At 44.8% G+C, this 16,493-nt stretch overlaps 1 protein-coding gene across 1 annotated transcript in view; it reads right to left on the bottom strand.

Annotated features, from left to right (window-relative positions):
* Positions 1–1,831: 1,831 nt before the first annotated feature.
* Positions 1,832–16,493, bottom strand: part of LOC310842827 (uncharacterized protein) — a gene marked incomplete at its 5' end in the record, with an annotated part of 28,232 nt that continues 13,570 nt past the window's right edge. The window contains one exon of the mRNA XM_083734967.1: positions 1,832–3,579. Within this exon, the coding sequence (XP_083591093.1) occupies positions 2,499–3,579 (1,081 nt within the window). The 3' untranslated portion in view covers positions 1,832–2,498. The remainder of the gene's footprint in view (positions 3,580–16,493) is intronic.

The following is a 16,493-nucleotide window of genomic DNA, read 5'->3' as shown; positions in this document are numbered from 1 at the left end:
GAACGTGAACATCCAGAAATACAGCACAGTACATGCCAAATACTTCAGATTTGCTCCTATCCAACAGGATGCTTGAGCTTTAGAGAAGACAGAGCTGGGCTTCCCAGCCTCTGACCACCCATCTGCACCAGGTTTCCTGATTTTGAACCTTCATACACAGCTTGCTTACTTGCTTCTTCGTTCATTTCAGTCATGTCCCACTTTTTGACTGGAGTCTCCAAAGCAGCTGAGAACATTCATTTAAAAAAAAACACAAACAAACCACGAAAGCAACCAACTGTTCCATTAAAAACTCTACATTTAAAAATGGAAACCATGAAAAAGATAGAGAGGAGGTGGAGAACAAGGAAAATAAATTTAAAAATCATTCTGTGTAAGAAAGTGAAATGCTTCTGGGAAATGATTTACCGTGTAACGAGATGAAATATACATTTGTAAAAAAAAAAACCCAGAAGCATTTCTACTTGGTATTGTAGGCACTCACATTAATAGACAAGATTTTAAAAAATGTTTTTATATGCGACAACTGCAGCAAGAGTATTATTGGCACAGAAATGGAAGCAGGAAGAACTACTGATGAAAGAGGAATGGCAGATGAAATTAAAGGACTATGCAGAATTGGATAAGATGACAGGGAGATTTCGAAACCAGCAGGAACAGAAATACTTGAAAGATTGGAGTAAATATGTGAGTTATTTGAAAGACAATTGTAATCAATTGACTACGTTTGAAGGACTACAGGAAGTTTTGTAAGGAGAACTTTATGAAATATTGCAGAAAAGATTTATGAGAGTGGATTTTAAGTTATTGATTACTAAAAGTAATGTCAGCATCGCCCTTGAGCCAGTGCCACCAACTGGACTCATCCACTTCAGCCCCGACTGGGCTAGGCGAGCTGGGTAGCACTTCCAGCGACCACCTTCTGCACAGGAACAGGTCAAAGTGCTGTGGACTCACAGCTTAGAGTTGTGAGCACCGAATTCACTTCCACAAGAAGACAGTCGTCGCACAGCAGAGTATAGCAGAGTCTAGCAGAGTATATAAACGACTTGGAGAGCAGCTCTGTAGAATAACTTCTTTTATTCTATCTACAACTATTATACAACTATATACAGAGCTTAATGAGGTCTAAGCATAAATGAATGCTAAACTGCACTGAGTGTCTGCAGCTGGACTCACAGCTTAGAGTTGTGAGCACCGGATTCACTTCCACAAGAAGACAGTCGTTGCACAGCAGAGTATAGCAGAGTATAAATGACTCGGGGAGCAGCTCTGTAGAATATCTTCTTTTATTCTATCTACAACTATAATACACAACTATATACAGAGCTAAATAGGTCTACGCATAAATGAATGCTGCACTGTACTGAGTGTCTGCAGCTGCTCTTAGCAGCAACCTTATCTATACACACAATCTCTAACACTCAGTCTCTCTCTCTCTCCGACACTGACTGACTGACTGATGTTAGGCTGGAGCGGAATAAGTACTGGAGCAGAACACCGCCCCTCCTCTCTGGAAAATCACCAGACTCATCAGCAGATTCTTGGATATGGGAGGGTTGAAATCTCCTCAAGTAATAGTTAGGATAACAAATGCAAGATTAAGAGAGGAGGTTTGAGAATCATTAGACATGGCTGATGGAAGTCTCAAGCTAAAATAGCCAAAATGATGTATAAGATGGGATGGGATGAGATGTTCTGTTTGAAAAATATATGTAAAAACCAATAAAATTGTGTGTGTGTGTGTGTGTGTGTGTGTGTGTGTGTGTGTGATTCTGTAGTAGTGAAACAAACCAACCAACCAACCACAGGAGAATGTTTAGTTCACCTGAATTTGGAATAGGGAACAGTGGGAGGGCAACTCTTAGATGAGCTATCTGATAATCTCTCTCTCTCTCATCTTTTTATGACCCTGTGAGAGGCAAATGGGTCAAACAGAACCAGAATACCAAAGTTTTTTATTGCCTCCCGAAGGTCCTTTAATGGGCTAAGGAAGGAGAGGAAACAAGAAAAGCTCCGTGCCTTCAAAGTTTCCCAGAACAGGTTCTTGTCCCATGCATCTCCCATTTGCCACTTCCTCCACAATCGGATTCTGCAATGTCTCTTATGTGGCTGTTGAGGTTGCCTGCCAAGCCTACCAGAATCGCTTTTGGCAAAGCAATACTTACTTCCGGTGTAGGGTGCAACATATAATGATTGCTGGAAAGTCCAGAGAGTAAGTAGGCTAGGAAGAAGCTGGGGTTTCATAGTGCCATTCAGATTAGAAACTTCGGAAAGATTAGAAAACTTCTGTACTGCTGTCATCTTGGCTGGCAGTTGGCCAAAAGATTCAGCATTCACTACTGTGTCCCTAAGAGGAGAGCTTTCTTCCTAAAACTACAGCAGAAATACTGGATGAAATTTGGGCCTCCTCCATCTGAGGAAGTGGTATGCATCGGTGATGGGGATACACATAGAATGTGTTTGTTGATGGCTTGACCTATGTATCTTCTCCACCTTCAATGGCCATAAGGCACCATGGTCTTTCCCTTACTGAACAGCCTTAGGACGCTTTCACGTATCTCTTTGGTCTTCACACCATAGACAATGGGGTTCATCATGGGGGGCAGAAGAAGGTAAAGGTTGGCCATAATGATGTGAACGTGAGGAGCAATGCTGTGCCCCCCAAAGCGGTGTGCAAAGAAGGTGAAGAAGGCCGGAGTGTAAGATATCGTGATGGCACAAATGTGTGCTGTGCAGGTGCCAAAGGCCTTGCTCCTCGCCTCCTTAGAAGAAAGTCCCACCACAGCCTTCAGGATCATGAAATAAGACACTGTGATGCAGAAGATGTCGAAACCCCCTATCAGCAGGGCTACCGTCAGGCCATAGATGGCGTCCACGTGGATACTGCCACAGGCCAGCTTCACCACCGCCATGTGGTCACAGTAAGTGTGAGCAATGACGTTGGTGTTGCAATATTGCATCTTCCTGACCAGGAAAGGGAAAGGGAGGATGAAAACGGCGCCCCTGATGAAGGTCACTAGCCCCACCTTCAGAATCAAGGGGTTGGTCAGAATGGTGGCATACCTCAGTGGGTAGCAGATGGCCACGAATCTGTCCAGAGCCATAAGCATGAGGACGCCAGACTCCATCCCAGTGAAGGTGTGGACAATGTACATCTGGACCAGGCAGGAGTTGAAGTCAATCTCTTTGAGGTTGAGCCAGAAGATGCAGAACGCTTTGGGCATGGTAGATGTTCCCATCACTATGTCTGTGATGGAGAGCATGCAGAGGAAGAAGTACATGGGTCTGTGAAGGGCCTCCTCAGTCCAGATGATGTACAGGAGCCCACAGTTCCCCACCATACCAATGAGATACATGGAAAAAAATGGGAAGGAGATCCAAAGGTGAGCATGTTCCAGGCCTGGGATCCCGTTCAAGATGAACTCCAAGAGAGGCTTACCTGTCCCATTGGTGGCTGCCATGTTGGAAAGAGAAAAATCATTTGGAGATCTAAAGATAATAAAACACAGGAAGAAATCCATTAAAATGTTTTCAGCCATGGACATTTCATAAAGTAGCTCTTGAGCTGGATAGTGTATGGAATTAAAAATGGGATTTGTTTTTAAAAATATTTATATACCCCTTCAGTTAACCACCAATTTACTGTTTTCAAAACTCTTCCTCTCTTTTAACCTTTGGAATCCATGAATGAAAACTTTGCACAGTGGTACCTTGGTTCTCAAACTTAATCCATTCTGAAAGCCTGTTCCAAAACCAAAGCTTTCCAAAACCAAGGCACGCTTTTCCATAGAAAGTGATGCAAAATGAATTAATCCGTTCCAGACTTTTAAAAACAATCCCTAAAACAGCAATTTAACATTAATTTTACTATCTAACGAGACCATTGATCCATAAAATGAAAGTGATAATCAATGTACTGTACTATAAAATAAATAAGACAGTATGGTAGATGATAAAAATTAAAATAATTCCCCCCCCCCCCTTACCTGCACTGATGATAGTCATTGTTTGGATTTTATCCATTTCCACAGTCACACAATCAATCAATCAGTAGCTGAACTGGGTTCCACACAATCACCAAAACAAATTAGCTGAAAAAGCCTCAAAAACAAAAACGAAGAAGTGTGCATGCACACGAAAGCTCATACCTAGAACTAAATTAGTTGGTCTTTAAGGTGCTACTGGAAGGAATTTTTTGTTTTGACTATGGCAGACCAACACGGCTACCTATCTGTAACGCAAAATAAATAGCAAAAGCGACAAACTTAATCTGTTCCGGAAGTCCGTTTGACTTCCGAACTGTTTGAAAAGTGCAGTTTCTGATTGAAGCAGGTGCCCTGGAAACAATAGCTGACAGCCGCATTGGATGTTCAGCTTCCAAAAATGTTCGAAAACAGGAACACTTACGGTACTTCCTGGTTTTCGGCATTTGAGAACCAAGGCGTTTGAGTACCAAGGTGTTTGAGAACCAAAGTACCACTGTATTAAAACTATTGCATGCCATACTAGGAAATACTGTCAAATCAGATTTTCAAACCCTCTTCCAGGCTGGCCTCAGCTTATTAGGGAGCTCTCAATGAGAAGAACTCCCTGGAAAAGAGAAGACTCCCTGGAAAAGGCCCTGATGTTGGGAAAGATGGAGGGCACAAGGAGAAGGGGATGACAGAGGACGGGATGGTGGGACAGTGTTCTGGAAGCTACCAGCATGAGTTTGACCAAACTGCGGGAGGCAGTGGAAGACAGGAGGGCCTGGCGTGCTCTGGTCCAGGGGGTCACAAAGAGTCGGGCATGACTAAACGACTAAAGAACAACAACAACGATGAGAAGAATAGATGAGACACGGCTTGCCTGCGATTTCTGAATCTTTGCCTGCAATTAGCAGAGACGGGAGGAGAAGGACTCAGTTCACACTGGGTTGCACGCCCTGCGCTGGTCCTGTGGCCCAGCGACAAGCAAGGAGCAGCATTCTCATGGCATGTATGCTGAGGTTACTCAACAGTCATTAACAAGGAAAGCGTCCCTTGAAAAGCAGGGAAATTGCCATGATCTACCATTGCATTATCAGTTATCAGCATAGTCAAACTCTGAACACCCTTCCATGTGTCAGTTATCTAAAACTCTCAGTTACTCTTTTGTAACCACCAGTTATATGGAAATTGAACTGAAGTGCATTGTTTTTGGTGCTCAGTTCAGATGTAAGAACCTAAGAAGAGTCAGCTGGAGCAGGCAGCTTGAACCTAAGCTGTGTCAGGCTTTACAGGTCATAAAAAGCCCTTTTAATTGTGCGCAAAATCAGAGCGGTAGAGAGTGGAGCTGTTCTAGCAATGCTCCTTTTAACCAGCCCTGGTGAACCAATGGCTGCAGCTCTTTGAGACAGTTTTCAAAGGCAGCCCCACCTAGAGCAAGTTCCCATGGTCCAAACAGGATGCAACCAAGGCATGTGTCGCTGTGGCCAAATCAAACATCTCAAGGAACGGGCGCAGTCCATGCCCATTTCCAATGCATGACATTTCACCATTCACTGGATTGATCACACTCAACCTCGTGTCCGTCAAGGATCTCTCATCTTTTATTCATTTGGAAATAAATCACACCACCAACATTAAGAGAAAGAAGATCCCTGTGGCCGTTCTTAAAAGAAGAGATGGATCTGACCATAGAGAAAAAGGTTAACTTACAAAAGCCCAGGAGCTCTCAGGAGCTCTGTTCATCATCAGCTGTCTGCTTGGTTTTTCCTTTCAGAACAGAAGGAGAGACTGTTTATAAAGCTTCGGCATATATAGTCCCTTTGAGTTTCCACTGGGCAAAGAGCGGCCTGTGATTCTATATAAAGCCCTCAGATCTCAAGGTAGACCAGGAGGAATTCCCTAACTAGAGGATGTTAACCTCTCTGGCATGCTCTTGGAGAATGTGGCAGCCTTTCACAAATGGATCCATGGGAATGAAATTACAGGCAACTGAGGGGCTAACCATAGGAATCAGCATCATCCAAGCATCTCAACCTGAGGAGCAAGAGGAGGCAGTGTGGTGTAGTGGTTAGAGCGTTGGAGACCAGGATTCGAATCCCCACTCAGACATGAAGCTTGGGCCAGTCACTGCCTCTCAGGCAAACCTAACTCACAGGGTTGTTGAGAGGAATAAATTGGGAGGGGTAGAAATGTATATCCCGCCTGGATTTCCCTGGAAAGACAAGATGGGATATAAAGGCAACAGATAAAATTGGATACATTGTGAGACACCCCAAGGGAGGCTCCCACAACTACAGTGGTACCTCGGGTTACATACGCTTCAGGTTACAGACACTTCAGGTTACGCCTCCGCTAACCCAGAAATAGTACCTCGGGTTAAGAACTTTGCTTCAGGATGAGAACAAAAATCGTGATCCGGCAGTGCGGCAGCAGCAGGAGGACCCATTAGCTAAAGTGGTGCTTAAAGTTAAGAAGAAGAAGAGGAGAAGAAGAAGAGTTTGGATTTGATATCCCGCTTTCTCACTACCCGAAGGAGTCTCAAAGCGGCTAACATTCTCCTTTCCCTTCCTCCCACACCACAAACACTCTGTGTGTGAGGTGAGTGGGGCTGAGAGACTTCAGAGAAGTGTGACTAGCCCATGATCCACGACGAAATAAAAAAATTGATAAGGACATCACACACAAAAAAGGCAGAGGCATATCTATTAGGAATTCTAGATAAAGATATCCCAAAAGATAAAACTAACTTATTTCTATATGCGACAACAGCGGCAAGAATTTTGCTTGCTAGCTATTGGAAAGAAGACAGCATCCCAACAAAAAGAGAATGGTTGGGGAAACTTTGCAAGTACCTGGAATTAGCAAAATTGACGGATATAATAAGGAGAAAATCCGAAACTATGGTTATGAAGCAATGGGAGTTCTGAAATGATTATTTACAAAACCAGGGCTTGACTACAAAAATCTGGTTGTGTTAAGAATAATCTTGTGCGTAATATAAAAAATACAAAGTGAGACATTAAGGAAATCCAAAGGGAAAATATGAAGAACAGAGGTTCTGATGAACGGATTATTAAAAATGTGTGAGGTAAATGGCGGAAGTCTTTTTTAAAAAACAACAACAACCACACACTTTATTTAAGGTAGATAAGGACAAGATGAAATTATACAATTGAATATAAATATAGATGGGAAATGGCTATGTATTGTGAATACTTATCTACTTTTAAAAATTTTCACCTATGATCTTTTTCTTTTACTTCTTTATTTTTTCTTTGTTCTTTTTTTCTTTTTTCTGATATCTTATTTTTCATTTCACTGCTTTATTGTGAATAGCGTTTTATAGAGGTATAAATAACTGTAAATATGAAAAGAGCCAAAATATTCTCTAATTTTTTTCCCTTGTTTAGACGTATTTTCTTTTTCTTTTGTATTTTCTTTTGTTGTGAATATGTATGTTTTCTAATTTGTACTTAATAATTTTTTGTTTTTTTAAAAAAAGCTATTTTTGCATTCAAGATCATACGAACCCTCCTTATGCAAGCTTTAGCAGATTCCATTTTTTAAAAAAGATAATTGTTTCCTTACTGCTAAACTCTGCCAATTCCAGAGACCAGGTTCAATGGGTCAGTCTGTTATCCCAAACCTTCCTTCACCCTTCAACTTGCAGAAAGAAAGTTTTTCCTTTTTATAGGCTTCAGGCTTGGGGTTCATTTTGCAAACAGGCTTGTAATAAATAATAAATTCTGTTCGATCCTTCACTCAACTGTAAGGATTACTGGCCTAAATGGACCAATGGACTGACCGGGTCAAAAGGCACTTTCCTCTGTTCCTTTGACTATGTGTTCAGTAGGGCTTATCCCCTGGTAAATGTGTTCGCAGTTGCAATCCTAATTTATTTGTCTTGATATGTTATTATTGTACATTGGTTTTGGGGACCCTTAACTGCAAAGACCAGCCATGAGAGCAAGACCACTGTTGTCATTGCAGCCTCTGATAATCTGATATTATTTGTACCAGAGACCATTACTGACTGTCAAAACTTTGGGTTAGACACCCAGATTTCCTGTCCATGTTCCTCTGGAGGGGGGGAGGGGGGAAATTATGGCATTTACACTGAAGGTGCAAAGACAGTAAACAAAAGTTATGAGAGGGTGTTCAGAAGAGGGTGTTGTAAAAGAAGTCGGAATGCCCGTGAAGACCTTGGTAGGTGAGTCTATGGCCCTATTCTTCCTCAAGTCTTGGCCTGTGATGTCACCTTTGAAATACTTTATTGTCACTTGTACAACTTGTATACAGTGAGATTACACGAGCACCCCCCACTCAGCTCTCTTAGTCTTAATTTCCCTCATTTACTGACGCACACCCACTCACTTAAAGAGATGGCTTTGGAGTTCTCCACATTCTGGCTTTGATTACATCACGATGGTAATTTGGTGTCATTGGCAAACTTGCAAATTTTCTGCTCATCCCTGACTCCAGCAATGCCTGCAAAAACCATTCAAGCAATGACAGGGACGCTAGGTAGTGGGGAAACCTCCACTGCTTGGAGGAAAAACCTCAAGTTTAGCTAGAAACCTCCACACCACAAAAATACCAGTGAAGGCAAGAACTGAAGGGATGAATTCTGTACATTCTGCAGCTAGAATGTTTGTTGTAGACCTTTGGCCCTCTAGAAGTTTCTGGACTAGAACTCTCATCAACCTTGTCCATTGGCTATGCTTGCTGTGACCGATGGGAGTCATAGTTCTACAGCATCTGGAAGGCCAAATGTTCCCCACCCTGGACAAGGGAATAAGAAGATGCCCTTGCCTTGACTTCAGAGAATCATCTGAAAGCAGCCTTTGCAGAAGAGAGTGTTGATTCCTTTCCACTTGAGCATCCTTTATGTTTATAAAACACGGAATCAGGTTGGTATGGCTTTTAATTGCATCTAGAGCAGCGGTTCTCAACCTGTGGGTCCCCAGATGATGTTGGACTACAACTCCCATCATCCCTGAGCTCTGGCCTTGCTAGCTAGGGGTGATGGGAGTTGTAGTTCAACAACATCTGGGGACCCACAGGTTGAGAAAGGCTGATCTAGAGGAATTTGGTAATATTTGCTACAGTTCACCAATACAAAGTTGTGGTTTGCTGATGGTTTGCAGGAACTCTTATGGTGGCTTGCAAACCTACAAATAGAGCTCCCTGAAGAACATACTGGATGAGGCCAATGCCCCCCTCAGTAGGAAGCACCCCAGCAGGACCCTCTTCCCTACTGTGGTTTCCAGCAACTGGTATTCAGAAGCATTTCTGCCTCTGACTGTGGAGGCAAAGCAGAGCCAGCCTGGCTAGGAGCCATCAATAGCCCTCTCCTCCTCCATAAACTTGTCCAATCCTCTCTTACAGCCATCTAGGTTGGTGGCAATCGCTGCCTTCTGTGAAAGTGAGCTCCATAATTTAGTTATGCACTACATAACAGGCTTCCTTTCACATAGCTGTTTCATGAGCTCGATGATGACAAAATCGATGCAGCTAATGTTGATGATCCCATGGGCTCTGGGCTGAAGCTGCTGTCCCCCTAGGAGTTTCAGTAGAGACTATAACTTCCTTCCCTCCCAACTGGCTTTCAGAAGGTTCTCCGCATGTTGCTGCAGAAACCCAAGAGGACACGGCCAGCATCAGAGCCCAAGCACAGGCTAAGAGTGTGGCCAGGCAGCATCTCCAACAGACCTTGAGAAGGGCAACAACTGAGATGGCCCCAGTTGTCTGCTTGAGAGCATGGGGCAGCTGGAGTTTCGCTGAGACTGAGGAGCCCATGATAAGGTAACAACAGAGGGGAGCAGAAGGGTGACGCCAGCAGCCGAGGAGGCCACTGAAAACTGGCTCCAAGGAAGGGAGGCAGCTAATGATCCAGACCTCCCTGTTAACATTGCCAGAACTGCTAGCTATTCATGGGGCTTAGGGGTCCAAGTAGACCTACAACAATTTCCAAGCTCAACATCTCTATTCTGGTATAGGACTTAGTGGAAAGGGATGAACAGCGCCCCTACCCTGATGGAGGATCTTGATTCTTATAATGACTCTGTAGCTCATAGTATTGTTGTTTTTTTAAAAAAGTGGTAGAGGAATAAGCTGCTCCAGTTTTGTTCTCATTTTCCACCTCTGGTGTGGAGCTCTTAAGAACTGGATGTTCATTCCCAGGGTGAACGTTCCGCACATTAGCAATCAATGAAGTTCCTCCTAAACTGCTTGCTCCTAGTTTTGTGGTTAGGCCATACACGTGAAGATATGAAACTGGCCTTACTGATGATTGGTTTTGAAGTATTTCTACCTCAGAGTCAAAAGAGCTGATGCAGAAGACCAAGTGTTAAAACACTACTGTATGTTCCTAACCTCCTTGGTCTCACCTAACCTTAAGCAGCAAGCGTAGTAGCCCTGCCTAACTTCCTTTTCGTCTTAACAGCAGGCTATGAAATGGTTCCGGGAGCCAGGTGGAAGCCATGGCATGCAACAATCGCTCCAACAGCAACCCCTCCGTTTTCATCCTCGTGGGCATTCCTGGCCTGGAAGCTGCTTACTTTTGGATGGCCTTCCCCTTCTGCTCCATGTACTTAGTAGCCTTGCTGGGCAACTTGACCATCCTCTTTGTGGTCAAGAAGGAGCCCAGCCTCCACTTGCCTATGTACTACTTCCTGTGCATGCTGGCCGCCCTCGACTTGGTGCTGTGCTCCTCCACGGTGCCCAAGATCCTTGCCATCTTCTGGTTCCAGTCCCACTCCATTGGCTTCAAGGCCTGTGTCATCCAGATGTTCTTCATCCATGGTTTCTCAGCTGTGGAGTCAGGGGTGCTGCTCGCGATGGCCTTTGACCGCTACGTGGCCATCTGCGCCCCTCTACGCTACACCACCATCCTCACCAGCTCCGTCATCGCCAAGATTGGGTGTGCAGCCTTCGTGAGGGGCATTGGCTTGATGACCCCTTTGACTTGCATGGTGAGCCGTCTACCATATTATGGGCCCAATGTCATCGGCCATTCCTACTGCGAGCACATGGCCGTGGTCAAGTTGGCTTGTGGAGATATCACACCCAACCACATCTATGGGATCACGGCAGCCACCTTCGTGGTGGGATCAGACACCATCTTCATTGCTGTCTCCTATGTGCTCATTCTCAGGGCAGTCATGGGGCTCTCCTCTAAGGAAGCCCGACAGAAATCCTTCGGCACTTGTGGCTCCCACATCTGCGTCATCCTGATCTTCTACACTCCTGCCCTTTTCTCCTTTTACACACAACGCTGGGGACACCACATCCCTGCCCACATCCACATCTTGTTGGCTGACCTCTATGTCCTAGTGCCCCCCATGCTCAACCCTATCATCTATGGCATGAAAACAAAGCAGATTCGGGAGCAAGTACTGAAGCCATTCTACCCGAAAGGAGTCAAGGTTGAGACTTGACTCCAACTGGTGTCAGACCCCCAAAGGATGAGAAGGTTAGAACTTGTTACAGTTTAACTGCATCTAGATCCCCCTGCCAGGTGGAGCCTCCAAGCTTTGGGTAGCTCAGTTATTAGAAGTGTGGTTCAAGTTTCATTATTCTTGTCTCAAGTATACCAAGAAATATCTAAAACAATTAATTTGCCTGTTCAGGCTTCCTCACAACTGTCATTACTGAATATGTGGATGGACAACACATGACAGCTTGTTGAAGAGCTCCTGACATGGATTTTTGCTGCAGCCAGGATTTCAATAGCCCATTAATGGGAAACCTTGAAAAAATCTACATTTGTCATTGTAATGCAAGAACATATGGATTTTGGCCATTGTGGGGGAAAATCACACATAAATTGCATGTTTCCCAGGGGACGGGGGATCCAGAATATTTTTATGTCAGCTGGTGGGATTTTATTCTCTATGCTTTAAACTTTGATGCTCAACATTCGCCATCCAGACCAGTTTGGGAAATATGGGTGTCATCATTTCTTTCTCTTACTGTTTGTTTGCTTGCTTGCTTGCTTGCTCTGGATATGGTATGATGTAATCCCTTGCTACTACACTTTTGGGTTGTTAGTAATGGGGGAAAAACAAGAGAGGGAGGGAGGGAGGGAGGGGGAGAGGGAGAAAGAGGTGTAGTTATAAATTCTTATTGGTCCCTGTAGGAATAACGGAGGACAACGGGAGGTTGGATGCAGGGAGAGGTGAATGAGCAAGCTGGCAGGCATGCTCCAAGCAAGCTGCCGACTAGCTGTGCAGAGGCTCCTTTTATTAATAGAAGTCAACAATTGGAAACCACTCTGAACATGATGTATTTCCATCTAAGCACATTTCCAGCATTATCAAATGCACGTGTCCGCAGGTGTTTCCCTAAAATGTTTTCCCCAATACTTGATTACATCTGCATCCCCGGTCATGCTCCAGCCAAGTGTTAAGTCTAGTAACCAAATCTGTGAGAGGACAAACGGTCAGGGGGGAAACCCTGTTTGCTACCCAAGAGGCCACAAGTTCATGGAGCGTGGGTGAAGGCTCCTTGGCACGCTGTGGTATGCCGGGTGCGAGGTGTGCCTCAGCACAGGTGGAGCCTTACCTCCATAGCTCCAAAAGGTCAGGGGGAAACCCTGTCTTCTGGCCAAGAGGCTAGAGTTCAGGGAGAGTGGCCGCGAGGCTCCTTGGCACGCTGTGGCATGCCAGGTGCGTGGTGGACTCTCTTTCATTGGAGGTTTTTTAACAGAGGTTGGGTGACCATCTCTTCAGGGATTCTTTAGTTGTCATTTCTGCATAGCAGTGGGTTGGACTAGATGATCCTCGGGGTACCTTCCAATTCCACAGTTCTATGATTCTCTGTGTTAAAACTGTTATTCTAAAGCAGCAATGCAGCAGCAAGCAAAGGCTCTAGCAGCTCAATCTGCTGCCTGTGGCTGGAAAGCCAAACAGGAAGTATGTGACTGTTGCCGTGGAAACAAAGGGGCAGTCCATTCTGTACTGAGCACCGGATGTTAGCTCAGAGTGTGTCATATGACCTGTACAGGATGTACATCGGTGGAGTTTGAGTTTCTCTCTGTTTGTTGAAGAGAGCAGACATCTTTTACTGTATGACTGCTAAAGACAGGAATAAAAGCATGTAGTTACATTTCTGTCTGTGTCTGATTCCCCTCCCTGGGGATATGCAGGGAGCAGGGAGGAGGAGAAGCAGTTGGTGTGTTTTTCTCACAGCCTGAGGAAAATCGCCGGAACGGACCTCGTATGTTCTTCCTGCCGGGAGTCGCCGGAGGGAGGTCTAAGGAATTCAGCCGGTGCCTGAACAGATAGGCACATACCTCTGACCGGGCTAGAATTCCAACAGTGGCAGCAGAGCTGATGGTTTCTACGATCCATGGAAGTCTGCAGAATGAGTGGAAGCAGACGCCGGTTGCTGTTTTCATCGACCTCTGCATCAAGAAGTGGCCTCCATGGAAGCCTGAGGTGAGAGGCTAATCCCTCTGCAGTCAGAAGCTGACCAGACGGGAAGACGAAGCTGAGCCAAGCCACGGAGCCCAGGTATGCGATTTTCGGGCTTAGAAGTGTGAAAGCAGATTGATTCATTCTCTGCTTCAAGGGAGCAACGTTTGGGAAAAACAGCTCCGAGAGAGAAGAGCTCTGCATTCCAAACATTCCTGTGGTTAATCCTGTCCAAGGGAAGGAATGCTGTTGCTTAGCAACGAAGGCCAGTTTCACGAGAGGGCTGGAAGTCAGGCTTTGCCTCGGAGAGGCAAAAACAAGGTTTTGTTTTGACTTAGGCCCAAAGGAACTGTTGGAAAGGGACTTTCCAAAGCAGCTAGCGTTCAGAGCTGCCAGGTGGCAAGAGTGTAAACAAGCCAGCTATTGGATTTTAGAGGCTTGTGTTTGAGAGTCAATGCAAGGACTCAAAATGGATGCCAAGAAGGGGGGAGGCCTGCCTTCTCCAAGCCTCCTGACCAGTGACAATTATGCATCTTGGTCTATTAAGATGAAGGCCTTGCTGCAGAATCAGAGACTGTTTGGGGTGATTGAGAACCCCATCCCTGCAGCACCAACGCGTGCTTGGGAGTCACAGGATGTGAAGGCCAGAACAGCTATAATTCTGTGCGTGTCAGACTCTCAGCTTATTCATATACAGCATTTACAGCACGCGAAAGATGTTTGGGACACGCTGAGAAGGACACATCAGAGAGATGCAGGTTCTTCAGCGTTGCTGTATTTTGAGAAGCTGACCAACCTGAGGCTTGCGCCTGATGGAGATGTTCAAGCGCACCTGACGGAAATGAAATTTCTGCGTCAACAGATGGTGGAACGCAATTTCCGTCTGGATGAGGAAGTGTTTTGCTTCATGGTGATCAACAGTCTGAATCGGACTTACAAAACAATTGCCAGTCAGCTGGGGTCTCTCCCAGCAGCTGATCTAACGTCGGACAGGGTCTTTGCCGTCGTTCTGAATGAACATGACAGACTTGCCGCCCTGGAAGTCAAGGACAGGGGGAGACAAGAACGGAGTTCTGACACCCCCACTGCTAAAGCTACTGGAGAAAACGCTGTAGCTTTGAACGTTGTCCGATGCTACAATTGTGACCAAACTGGGCATCTTCAGCGGTACTGCAAGAAGCCATGTCAGCAGAAAGTAGCCAAGGGAAGCTCCACAAAGTCTGAGGCGTCAGACAAAGGTCACACCAAGCCAAAGGCAAAGACTGCAAAGGCTTTGATGTCCCTAAAAGCCACACCAGAAGTGGGGAATTCTTTCGTTTTGGACACGGGAGCGATAGTTCACATGACAGGACACAGAGGACTATTTTCGTCGTTTAAGAAGCAAAGCTTCGTTGTACAACAGGCCAACGGTCAAGAGCTGGAAGCCACCGGAATTGGGACTGTGTATCTTGAAAGTCTGAACTTGACTATAAACAATGTATATTTGGTTCCAGAGTTGAAGTACAATCTGCTCAGCATTTCGCAGATTGCCAAGAAGGGACTAAAACTGTCCTATGATGATCAACACTGCGAGATCTACAAAGATGGAGAGTTGTATCTTTCTGCCAAAGAGAAAGATGGACTGTATTTGTTGACTTTTGATCAAAGTGATTACATGGAATGTAATTCTTGTGATTCTAACATGATTTCTTTTGCAGGTGTAGCCAAGGAGAACACCAAGAAGGTGACCTCGAGAGTCAACAGGGCATTTCAGCGGGTGTATGCTGATGTGATTGGTCCTTTAGCACCATCTAGAGGCAATGCAAAGTATTACCTAATATGTGTTGATTCTTTTACAGGTTTTGTCTGGATTTATCTTTTGGAGAGACCGCAAGAAGCTTTAGAAAAGTTTAAAGAGTTTTGTGACAAGGTTAAAAATATGCATGATGCTGACATAAATTGTCTTTGCACAGATGAGAAGCCAATTTTTCTTTTACAGGATTTCCAGAGGTTCCTGAAGAAGAAAGGGATAAGACACAAAATTGCTAGTTCCGAAGAAGCTTGGAACAGATGTGTCTGTGTTAGGGTGAACAAAGAATTGCAAAAGGGAATGGAAGCGCAATTGCTTAGTTCACATCTGCCACATGAGTACTGGGCTGAGTCGCTGATGTCATTTTGTTATACGTGGTTGAGAAAGTTTTCAAAAGAGTTGGGAAGTTCTCCTTTTGAGAAACTGTTCCACAGAAAACCTTCTGTTGCCCATTTCAAGGTGTTTGGGTCTCATGTGAGGACAGAAGCTCCGGGTGGAGTAAAGAATGCCAGAGGCATTTTTGTGGGTTATGAAAAGGGTCTCTACAGAGTAATTTTGTCTGAATCTGGAAAGGTGATTCTCACAAAATTTCTAGAGAGTGCTCCTGAACAGGAGAGAGTGATTGTTCACACATTTCCCACAGGAAGTGATGATGATTCTGATGATGATGTTGATTTTATTGAGTTCAGTAGTACTGATGATGACAGCGATAGCTCAGACAGCTCAGTTGTCACAGTCATTGAGAGGAAATCTCACATAATGACTAGACCCTCAGAAGAGGAGGATGAACCACTGTTTACAATTGGTACTGGTTCTCCAAAGAGTCCAAAGGTTGAACCAGAAAGCAAAGAAGAGCAGCACCTCTTACGTAGGTCTGAGAGAGCAACGAAGGGTGTACCACCCAAGAGGTATTCACAAGAGTTTGCTAACTTAGCTGTTGCTGTTGTAAACGACAAAGGAGAGATTGAAGCTGTGTCTGAGTCAGAGACAAAGGCACAACAGAGAGTTGCTAACCAAGGTAATGCAGAAGCACTCATTCCTTGGAAGTCACACAACCAGAGAGGTACATTGGTAAAACCAGTGGCGGGTAGTTCCAAGGGTGGAACTGAAACAACAGGGGAGTGTTATAAGTATAACAACTGTTTGTTTTCTTCTCTGGATGACGCTTTGCTCGCAGCACGCATTGATACTTTAGGGGGAGTTTGTTATTCTAAAGCAGCAATGCAGCAGCAAGCAAAGGCTCTAGCAGCTCAATCTGCTGCCTGTGGCTGGAAAGCCAAACAGGAAGTATGTGACTGTTGCCGTGGAAACAAAGGG

The sequence above is a fragment of the Podarcis gaigeae genome (genome assembly GCF_964106915.1).
Source record: "Podarcis gaigeae genome assembly, chromosome: 4".
Classification (NCBI taxonomy): domain Eukaryota; kingdom Metazoa; phylum Chordata; class Lepidosauria; order Squamata; family Lacertidae; genus Podarcis; species Podarcis gaigeae.
The sequence above is the reverse complement of the archived record's forward strand: the minus strand, read 5'-3'. Positions and strand labels throughout refer to the sequence as shown.